The sequence below is a fragment of the Thamnophis sirtalis genome, unplaced genomic scaffold (assembly GCF_051295495.1).
Source record: "Thamnophis sirtalis isolate CommonGarterSnake01/CBP01778 unplaced genomic scaffold, rThaSir2_p1.2 scaffold_2, whole genome shotgun sequence".
NCBI classification, from domain to species: Eukaryota; Metazoa; Chordata; class Lepidosauria; order Squamata; family Natricidae; genus Thamnophis; species Thamnophis sirtalis.
Window position 1 is genome coordinate 118,784,429 of NW_028261382.1, and position 12,127 is coordinate 118,796,555.

At 37.1% G+C, this 12,127-nt stretch overlaps 1 protein-coding gene across 1 annotated transcript in view; it reads left to right on the forward strand.

The window, feature by feature from the left end:
- The window catches only part of CSMD3 (CUB and Sushi multiple domains 3), a 669,496-nt gene extending 658,019 nt beyond the window's left edge, over positions 1 to 11,477 (forward strand). The window contains exons 69-71 of the mRNA XM_087706764.1: positions 43 to 130; positions 4,409 to 4,544; positions 10,527 to 11,477. Coding sequence (XP_087562890.1) covers positions 43 to 130; positions 4,409 to 4,544; positions 10,527 to 10,686 — 384 coding nt within the window. The 3' untranslated portion in view covers positions 10,687 to 11,477. The remainder of the gene's footprint in view (positions 1 to 42; positions 131 to 4,408; positions 4,545 to 10,526) is intronic.
- The last annotated feature ends 650 nt before the right edge of the window (positions 11,478 to 12,127 follow it).

Consider the following 12,127-nt stretch of genomic DNA (forward strand, 5'->3'; position numbering starts at 1 on the left):
CATATTAATTTTACATACCTTTCTTTTTATTATTCTATATAGGTTTCTGCAGAACCTGATGGTGCAACCTATGTTTTTCAAGGATTTATTCAGGGTAAAGATTATGGTCAGTTTGGACTTCAAAGATTAGGTAAGATGATGCTTTTAATTTAGACATGGTCAAATATTTTGCAGTCATTTGAAATCAACAAAGATGGGTCTTCATCCACTGATAAAATTCTGGAAGGCAATCTACATGTGTATTTTTTACTTAATGTGGAGATTTTTAGAGATTGAGAAGAGTAACGCTACGTCTCTTCCCTTAATAACTGACTCCATTTGAATTATGAATGACATTTTAGATAGACTCGCTGATACTATTTCAAGAAAAGCTAATTACAGTCATAAACTGGAAACTGAAAGTATCTACATATGACACTTCTTCCCGTAGCCAAATTTTACTAAATTAATTTTAAGTTTAGACTCCAAAATATTTTGAAAATGGGTTGGTATTGTCATCAAAGGTACATTAGAAAGTACATGATCTGAGGTAATCACAGCCAACTCAAGATATCATCAAAATAAAGAAATGTGCAAATGTGCATAATACTAAAGAAGTTGAGTTTGTATGGTGATGTTAAAATGCACATTTTGTTTCTTTCCCTCTTGCCAATACTCCCTTAATGGGCAACTTAGTTAGATTAGATGATGGTCAGTTATCTGTATTTAACCAAAGTTCTGCTGATGGGAATGTATTTCCAGCATTTGGTATTTATACACACTGAGTCTATAAACTATGAATAGTCTCAAATATTAGTTAAATGCATAATTCAGTAAGGTACAGTATTTTACTTCATCCTAGTTATGTACAATGGAAATTTTCTTAGATTCTTCCTTCCCAGCAATTTCCATTGTTCATTGTGCAATCTTGTTGAAATATTATACTTATTTCTGTACTTAAGTGGCTTAATTACAATTTTGCTGTTGAAAATTTCATTACGAACCAATTTCATTGTATTTAAGTACAATGACAAAAAAAGATTATACTTATACAGCAGACATCTAATCCCTTCCAAATTGTTGTAGAAAGTTTGTGTTCGAGAGAAAGATCATTTCTGTTGGATGGATGGATGGATAGGTAGAGATAGATTAGATAGATAGATAGATAGATAGATAGATAGATAGATAGATAGATAGATAGATAGATAGATAGATAATGGATGGATGGATGGAAGGACAGATGGACGGATGGATGCTAAATGCATTTAAACAGGTCAAATTGTTTGCCATTTTCCCTTCTAAAGATGAAAAAAGAAAACTTTTTAATATGATATAGTGGTAGCCCAGATTTTTACTGTATCTGATTCAGCACCTATAAACATAAATGGTAAAGTCTAGGTGTATGCTTTCGTTTATCCAAACATAATGTTTTTTTTTTATTAGTCTTTTTAAGGAGAACTCTGGGAGCAATTCTGAAATTTATGTGATGTGCTTTACTCTACGTGCATGTCTGCTTACCTTTTCTTCCAAATTCCTAAGTACTAATAAAATATAATTGCCTGCATCCATAAGCATATAAAAAACAGGAGAAATGGGTAAAAGAAAATATTAAGCTGTAATTATTAGAGTCAATTTCTGTACAGTGGCACGTTTTTCCCTTCTTAATTGAACACTTGTATTGCTAAGTGTACTTATTCCTCAGGCACTAGAATCCCATTTAGCACAAACTGAATGGTCTTCCAAGAAGAATTTGTTATCTTGGCAGTAATCTTCCCTCCCTTTCGGCATGAGCATTTTTAAGTGTTACCCAGCCCACTTTATAACAGATTTAAAAAGCAAACACAATCTGCATCTACATCATTTATTTTTGCCTGTGTTTACCTTGATTGGTCTATAACTGACTTCACCATGGAATTCTCCTGTTCAGAGGAGATCTGCAACTTAGGCATTGTTTTAGATTCAAAGTTTCTGCTCTAGAAGCAGATAATATCTGTGGTCAGGAGGCCTATGTACAGTTACAACTTGTTTTCTAGTTGCAATGGTTCCTGGATTGGAAAGTCCTACGTACACTTGTCTGCTAACTGTAGTGATTTGGATTGGAAAGTCCTATTCAATAGGACTGCTATTGTCACCTTCCATTTGAATTACTGTAATACAACAGGTGTCAAACTCAATCTCATCACATGACATATCATAACATTTTTTGCCTTTGTGGAGCCAGGGTGGACGTGGCCTGAGCATGACGCATCCGGCCCATGGGCCGCCAATTTGACCAGCCTATGTGACAAATGGGGACACTCTTAACAAGCATTTGGCAGTACAACTGGTACAAAATTCAGCAAAGTGGACAGTGATGGATGCATACTTGGGTGACCCTATTGTTTTGGGAACGGCATTGGTTGCCAGTTGACTACTACATGCAATTAAAGTTATTGGTTGTGACCATTAAAGACTTATACTCATATTCACCAATATTTGTCTCCCCATTTAAGCAGTTTCCTTATCTGATCGGGAAACTCTCTCTTCTCTGTTTGAGAATGCCGTCTGATGAGAGCTAGGAAAAGGGTACTTTTAAATGGCATTCCTATGATTTGAAATTCTTTCCTTATTCCCTTCTGACTTTTGCGAAAGCAGTTAAGACCTAGCATTTCCATTTAGCCCAGGAGGAAGGCATCTTTTGAATGGAGAAGAGGCTGGTGGACGCGTGACCCATGGGGTTTTCTTCTTTTGTTGCTTGTAAGGTTGTTTGGATTTCTTTTCCCTGGGTACATGTATTCATTTTTGGAAAGGTTCTTTTTTATGATATTTTTAAATGTTAGTCATATTTCCATCAAATGGAATCAGACAGCATAAACCGTGTACATAAATGAATAAATAAATTGTTAGACACTCAACATGTGAAAGACAAATGGATCTGTGAAGTTGTAAAATTATGAAGAAATTTGAAAAGACAAAAGAATGCATGAACTGATTGGACTTCATTGAATTGCCCTTGTAGGAAGAGAAAGTATGTGGAATTATTCACACTTTTGAATGATCGTTTATTTGAAACAAGATAGAGCAGGCATGTCAAACTCACATCATCACGGAGGCGTCATATGACATATTGGGACTTTGCTAAACTGGCTGTGAGTGTGGGCAGTTCATGATGCATCTGCCCCATGAGCTGGGAGTTTGAAAGCCCTGAGGTAGTAGAAAGATTTTTAAGGAAAGAAATGCAAGAAAGATTCTTTAATCACAACTTAGGCAAATTAATCACAACTTTGTGATCTAGCCAGTTGTGTTTAATTTGTGCAAGCAATTGACTGTTTTCTTCCTGCAAGGCATAATTCTGGGGCCTGGCTAGGATAGTCAGTATAGAACAGTGATGGCAAATCTTTTCAGCACTGAGTGCCCAAACTGGAATATGCGGGTGTGCACCGGAGCTGCCGAAACTCAAAGACCAGCTGGCCAGTGCACATGCACCTGTTCTTCTGCTTTCCAGCACACACATGTATGCTGACCAGCTGATATTCACACATGCCAGAGACCTGAAAACATGAAGACCAGCTGGCTGGCACTTATGCACTCCCCGCAACCCAGAAGAGCAGCTGGCGAAGGCACATGTGCCAACAGAGTGGGCTCTGCATGCTACCTCTGGGACGTGTGCCATAGGTTTGCTATCAAGTAATAGAGGATGATTACACAATCCAATTGCATATTTCATACCAGAAAGTGGCAGGGCTTTGATTGTATAGTCATATCCAGTAGTTTGACTTTCTGATCACCCTGATGTTGATTATATATATTCATTTCAAACAGATAAGTAAATATAATCTTTATTGTCAATGTACAACGAAATTGGTTGCATCTCTTTTGTTATGGAAGCTGTTCAACTGGGAGTAATTACCCTTTTAATAGATTGCAAAAGAATCTGCCCTTATAAGTGTGGAACCAGAAACAAATTAAGCACTGAAGCCAGTCTCCTGCACCTGGCGTTGGGCATGGGGAACCTCACCAAATAGAAGCAGATGAATAATTATCTTCATAACTTATTTTTCCCTAATTTAAATAATAACCCTGGACATAAATATGATTTGATATAATCCCAGTGCTGTTTCAAATCTACTTGGGTGGAAAGCAACCATATATTTTGGTTCCTTTTAACCAGGACAATTTTATCTGAAGCCAAAAGCAGAGAGTACTTAACTTCACATTTTGATTATCATCTAGAAAGAGCAGGAACTCACATCTCAAATATATGGGTGATTCACTTGGTTAAGTTTGCAAAATAATTGGAAATTGTGGGGCATTATAGAACAATAAACAAATTGTGCATTTGTAAAATGTACTTGTGTATAAATATTTATAAATATTTGGAATACATATTTTCCCATAACAGTAGTAAAAGAAATATTGTTTATCTTTATGTTTGGTTTTGTTTTGCCAGGACTTAATATGTCTAAAGGATCAAATTCATTAAATCAATCACATGGTACAAACAGCAGTTCTGTGGCCATTGCTATTCTCGTGCCTTTTTTCGCCCTTATTTTAGCAGGCTTTGGATTTTACCTTTATAAACAAAGGTAGGTGGAATATACATCTATTTTGTATGCAAAGTGATATATGATATATATGATGTGTGTGCATCTGTGTATGTGTGTGTGTGTGTGTATGGAGAGAAAGAGAGGGAGAGGGAGGGAGGGAGGGAGGGAGGGAGAGAGAGAGAGTTTTTTAAAGTGTCATCTGAACAAATCAGAGATTAAAATTTAGCTTCTGAAATTCTCCCATTTCTTTGTACTTTATGCCTAGGGTTACATACTTTAGTAATTCCTAGGGTTACATACTTTAGTAAACTCAGGAACACCACCATTATTTACATTGTTTATCTTCACAATTGTTCAGGCACTTTTCAATGGTCATTGATTATAGAATCTAGGCTGTATGGATAATGTTTTTTTTGTTCGGGGGTTTTTTTGTTTTTTTTTTGGACCTAATTATGAAATCCCGTTAGGTTCATCCAGGCTTCCAATTTACCAATCTACCTATATCTCTAAAAAGGCATTCAGGGCAACAACCTATTTGCATTAAAATAATGTATAATTAAATCAAAATTTGCATTGCATATAGGAACACAGCTACTTATATACAGAATACAGAACTTCATACATCCCAAAAAGTATTTATGATGTACAGTACCTCTTCCTTTTCAGGTACTGTTAAAAAGTATACATAAAAGTAAGGGAATAAAAATCTTATATTTCAAATTGTTCTGAATAAAAAGCAAATTGTAATTAGCACAGCAATCATGAAATAACAATGCTCATCCTAGATTACAATAACCTACATCAACAGGGTGAGTCACAACCCTAACCCTGTTTTGTGTGCATACCAATCTCATCTTGTTCAGGTTATAGTGTCAGAGGAATATCGTTTTTCAGATTTCTTAAGTGCATGGATATTGTATTACAACTATTTCTGATCATCCAATTATTATTATTCCATTATTCCTTGTCTGGCCTTTGGGTGCTTTGGAAAATAGTTTGACCCCTCCTCTCTGTGGCAGCCCATCAAATATTGGAACACCGCTATCATGTTTCCCCTGGTCCTTTTCTTCACTAGACTAGCCATGCCGAGTACTTGTAACCATTGTTCGTATGTTTTAGCCTCCAATCCCCTTATCATCTTTGTTGCTCTTTTCTGCACACTTTCTAGAGTTTAACATCTTTTTAATAGTGTGGTGACCAAAGCTGGATGCAGTATTTTAGGTATAGTCTTACTAAGGCTTTATAAAGTGGTATTAGTACCTTATTTGATCTTGATTGAATTCCTCTGTTAATGCAGAAAGATGCTAATAGTTGGTTTAGCTGTAGACATCACCATCACCACTTTTCTCTTCAGCATGACCCCTGAACTGCCATTGCTCTTCCCCATAGTTGTGTCTTCAGTTCTGATTGTTTCTTTTCCCTAAGAGCTTAGTATAAAATGGTTCTGAAATAAATCTGCTCTACAGAACACAGAAGCAGAACAAGGAATTTTGAGCATCTTTACAATGCCAACTGAGGCCATATCTTTGATTGGCAATGGAAGCCAATGTCTTCGCAGATCTCTACAATGCTTTAGCACTGGTATTTGTCATGATGCCATGGTTGGTTGGGAACTAGAAATATTGTTTTCCCTTTCTGAATCAGACTGTTCTCTAATTAATGTTTCACAGCACACGCTGCTTTGACTGTTAAGTTTTAAGTTTTATTTAATTGTTTAAAAACATGGTTTGCAGGAGACAGCTAGAAAACACTCTGTTGGTGACAAAAGCCCACTCTAAAAGTTTAGTGTTTTTGTTCCCATTAATGGGAACACATTTGAAAACTAAAAAGAATCTAAATGGTGTTCACCAGTCTGTACTATTATGATGCAGCTGAACTATGTACCATTTGTACATCTTATTACAGCCTTCATAATAAATTAAAGTAACTTATGAAAAGTATCCCATCTACATTAACTTCCTTTTACAACTATCAGAGATGCTTCATAGATAAGGTCATTGTTTCACATTATACCTTTACTTTCAGTTTTTGAAACTGTTGTAAATTACTGCCCTTTAGAGAGAAGCAACATATTCAAATGTCCTGATGCCTTGGAACACTGCAGTAATAATGGCTTTGCTGTGTACTTCACATATTGCCCATATTTCCTTTTTGACATGTACAGTATTGTGAATTGTATTCCTTGTATCATTTATCTTACATCAGCCATAAGTGCCATGAACAGTTTTATTACAGACAGCTGTTGCATAGCCATCATTGGCAATTCAGCTCCTATCAGTTTATGCTGTCATTACAGACTTTTGTCCAAGATTTATCCTACAGTTCTCACCTGGGAGATAGTTGTGCATAAAATATCTAAACCAATGTCATGATCCTTTGAGCGATCTGCTTCCAGTTCATATAAAATCTTTTTTTTTTCTGAACATTTTGGTACTATCAAATATGAAAAATGAGATAGGCTAATGTTTATAAATATAAGCTTTCCCATGAATGCACACATCTACTTTAGAATATAAAATAATGAAGCCATGGTGATTTAGTGGTTAGAATGTAATACTGCAGGCTAACTTTGCCCACTGCCAGGAGTTTGATCCCAACTAGCTCAATGTTGACTCTCCCTCATTCCAAGGTCGGTAAATGTGGACCCAGATTTTTGTGGTCAATATGCTGCCATTGTAAAGCCCTCAGACAGTGTTGTAAAAGTCTTAAGTGCTATTTCTAAGAGCTATTGCTATAATTTTCTTTTCGCAATGCAGAAAAATGAATAAAATCCAAAGTTATTCTGTGCTTTTCATCTGAGATCTATACATTTCTAACACCCCACAATTATCTAACAAGCTCATTCTAACATCATCAAATGCAATGATTTAAGGCTTTCGAGAACTGGAACAATCTTTGTTGTGCTGTACGCTGCCCAGATTCACTTTCCACGAGATGGACAGCCATACAAATTTGATTAATAAATAGTAATAAAAATCTCCTGAATCTCAGGTATGGCTTTGACCAATGAATTTGCTCAGAATCTTCCTCTAAGCCATATGACTGTGCTATGCAGTAGCAGGATTGTTACTGCACATTCTGTACAGTCATCCAGTCTGCATGTGATAGCTTACAGAGAATATAAAAGAGAATCTCCTAAAGCTTTACCTTAGCCATGTCTGACTTTCCTTCAACTTAGTCATATCAGATCAGGGATCAAGTAGAAACCTATCTCCGAGTCTGGGAAGCTTTATTGAGATGTACCATATGGGCAAGCGCAGAGAAGTACTTTACTACTACCAATGCCTACACATAACTATTACATCTTTCTAGGCTTGGGCAGGACATAAGCACAATTTTCAGCACACACTGCCTTATTAATTGATTTCTGGTATATCCGAATTGGACTGTTGCTGTTGATTCTTATCCATAAAATCTTTTATAATTTGGATGCAGGGTTTTTGAGAGAGACGATCCTTTCCATCCAAAAATAAAGATTCATAATTTATATACATCTTTAACATTCTGTGCAACACTAAATAATTTAATTCATGAATTGATTTAAGTCTATGTTTAGTCTCTTCTGCGCCATGTTCTCTAGTGTTCTTCTCTTTTGTGAAAGCTATCAAGATAGTACACTAGCATTAAAATTGGCTGTCTGCATTTTCATCTCCATTCTGCTATGTGTCAGATGAGAGATTCTGTCTGCAAAAGGAGTGGGGTGAGGAGAGAAGCAGGCTAGAAAAATGCCTCTTTAGGTGCCAGATCATCTGCAATCAATTCTCCGAGCCCACAGAGCAATTGTAGGAATACAGAATTGGCACTAAAAGAGCCATTATCCCCTACTTTTTTCTTCCCATTTTCTTGCCACCCATGGTAAGAGATGCAGAAGACAGCAAAACATTATCTTCACAACACTTCTCTTGGTAGGTTAAGTGGAGGGAAGAAAGACAATGATCTGTGGTGGGCAGAAGATATTCTCCTGTGACAACAATCCCTATATGGATATGTACATTTGACACATGTCCATCTGATGGGCACTTATCAAACAGTACAACTTTCCAACCCTATGAATCAGACTCTCCTGAGTATTCTCTGCTAAGGCTGATGGATAGGCTTACCTATATCTGTAGTGGTGACTAAGTGGTCTCTTCTTTATACATCCATGCACAAATATACACCTTTTATCATTTTCCCAAACCCTGTAGTTTGGGGATATGCTGCTAGGTCCAATGAAGTTGTTAGGAAAACTGAGAGAATTGATTGTCTGGCACAGTGAATGAGCCTCAATTCTGCTACTAAAAATGGTTGGCTGCAAAAACCATTGATTGCAGAGGCTGTGTTTGCCACTGTTCTGACCTAGGCTTCCCCAAAAAGCATGAGGCAGAGTCCTGGTCCCAACAAAACCCCTTTTATTAAAAGAATGTTAATTCCTCTCATTCGTATTCAGCGAGGCCTGGGAAACAGTCTTTCAGAGGAATATTTATGACTAGAGACTTTGTCAATCTTGGAAAGCTGCCATGTACATATTTTCCAAATGAGGTGCTGTGCAAGGAAAGACTGGGCACAGAGTCTCTGATGTTCACGGACAGATCTTCACACTCCTGAAATGAATCAATGACCAAACAAACAATTGTTTCCTGCAAAAGCCCATTTCCCCTTCACTCCTCTTTTATTTCCTATGGAGGAGCCAATCACTTTCCATCTGTGACTTTACTTCCAATCTACCTGGTTTTTGAGTTGTTCTTTTCTCACACTGGGAACTGGCCTTAGCTGTTCCTCTGCCTCACTGTCTAGCTCCGTAGGCACCTGAACACTGCCAGATGGTCTCAGGCCCCCAATGCCTTCCCCAGCCTCCAGGACTGGCCTAACCTCCTCCCCAACCTCCTCACTGTCCAATTCTGCTCCAACTCTGCTGGCAGACCACAAGAGCCACAGCCTTAAGTGCCCAAAAAGGAGCAAGGAACATATCTAAATTTACCTCAATAGCCTGACTTGTAAGGATTGTGTTAGCTAAAAGGAAAAATGCCACATTAAAACCAGAAAAGGGAAAAAAAAAGAGAGCATTGTAGGTCAGGGTGATCTAATTTGTTTCTGTCATCCTGAAATGTACCTTCCAGTCATGGTTAGAGGCTCCCTAAAGAAGCATCTTTTCTTGAAATACATTTCTTTGGAAGCAAAATTATAAAATGCTTTTACTACTATCATCCCAAAGGTGCTTTTCCAAAAGGTGCAACTGGACTTTCTTATTGTTCTCCACCCCCCACCCTCTTTGAAAACATTTCATTTTTCATCCAAGTTCTGAAGAAGCTTCTTGGATGAGAAGCAAAATGTTTTCAATGAGGGGGAAAAAATCCAAGAGAAATCCCAATTGCCTTTTGAAAAAGCTCCTTTGGGACAACCATGAACTGGATGGTTGAGACTTTTCACAGGCACTTTGTTTTGTTTTATTTATTTATTTAATTTGTCAGACATGTACCAGAAAACAGGTATAAGTATAAACATGGACATGAACACAGGAAATGGGTACGAATAAATGGGGACAATAGGACAGAGACTGTAGGCACGGTTGTGTGCCCTCTACAGACCTCTCAGCAAAGGAGTGAGGTCCATGCTAGACAGTTTAAGGTTAAAGTTATGGGAGTTTTAGGATGTAAGAACAGAGTCAGGTAGTGCATTCCAGGCATTGAACACTGTGTTGCTGAAGTTGTATTTTCTGCAATCAAGTTTGGTGCGGTTTACCTTGAGTTTGTATCTGTTGTTTGCCTGAGTATTATTGAGGATGAAGCTGAAGTAGTCATTGACAGGTAGGATGTTGTAGCAAACAATTTTGTGTACTACGCTTAGGTCAGACCTTAGTGTAGTTCTAGGTTGTCCAAGCCCAAAATTTCAAGCCTGGTGGCATAAGGTATTCTACTGTGTAATTTTTACAAATAATTACTACGGAAATTTTAGTACAAGTAATTTTCTGTTCTTAAATGCTGGTTGATGACTGTAATGATCATTTGACTTAATCTTCTGTTCTTCTGCCATTCGCCACAGAACTGCACCGAAAACACAGTATACTGGTTGCTCTGTACATGAAAATAACAATGGACAAGCTGCTTTTGAAAACCCCATGTATGACACCAACACAAAGTCTGTCGAAGGGAAGGCTGTGCGATTTGATCCAAACCTGAACACAGTTTGCACAATGGTATAACATTGCGATGACTGGACTGCAATGGTTGGAAGATGGGAATGTGGTCGTAGTGGACCTATCGTTCACTGGTTTTTAAAAGAAAAAAAGAAAAGAAAAGAAAAGCACATTTTTCAGGATTTCCTGGATCACCTTCTCCCGAGGATGAGACAGAGACTAGAGTGGGTTTCTTTTTTTTCATAAATATATATTGACTTCATGGTTACTGTGGAGTATTTTACAGAACGTCTGCTGCACTCCATGAGTGCTTATTCACAGTTTATTTGCTTTTTTAAAAAAGAAGATTATTCTAAAAAAAATAATAAAATAAAATAATAACATATTTGCATATATTGGAGGAGCATCCACTATCAGTACGTTTGTGCTTTATAAACTGCTAGAGGGACTGGATTTCAAAGAACAAATTATATGTGATAGGAATTAAGAGTTATATTTACAGGAGACAGCAAGAGCCTATGGCTTCTCTTTAATAGTCACAGGCAAAACCATTCCATCATATCTGGTCTTTAATAACATTTTCCTCTCCTCTCTCTTCACTAACTATGAATTTCTGAGATTATGCCATGATCATTAACGTGCTTAAGCTTGCAAGCACAACCCATTATTTCTGAGCCACAACGGGATAATTAAGTGTCTGGTCTCAGATTCTTTTAATTCACGAGCTTCATTCCTGCTCTGTTGTTCTTGTCAAGCAAGCATCTTTTCTTTTTCTTCATGTTATCTGTCCCAATAGTGATCAATTTGTCAGCAATAGAATAAGATTTGAGAAATGCCACAACTGCAATTACTTTGGTTGTTGAGATCTATTGCAAAAGTATATATATATATATATATACATTGCCACTCCTTTTCCCAGTAATTCAATTTTTTCAATTTTCTCCAAGTGAACAAATGGCATATTAAAGTAGCATCACAGTTCTAGACAATGAAGGTGACTAAATGATACATTTCCCATCTCACTCTATCATCCAGTTCATCAATTTTATTTCTACACTGCATTAAATGCGGGAGACAGACGTGATCATCATGGTGCCATCAACCTGCAGTCACAAAAATGTAGATTTCAGCTCATCAATGCCTTTGATGCATTTCTCAAAATCTCCAGGGCTTCCCTGTTCTAAGTTAGGGAACAGCATGATACATACTTATGGAATATGCCTGTGAAATGTTTAGTCCCACGAAAGAAAACCCACAATCTCCGTGCATCAGATTACACTGTACACATATTTCTGGATTAGGGGTTAATCTCTTAGCATTGCACTCTCCCTTTTTTATTAAGTACATGATTTCAGGAGTGCATTTATCCTAATTAAATGAAATTAATTTCCTCTTTAATTTCCTTCCATCTGCAATCCGGGTCTTGTAAAAATCATTACCAACTTCTATTATTTTGTATTATAAGTAATCTGTCATGAGTTTGCCTGATTCTTAAATGTAGCCTATG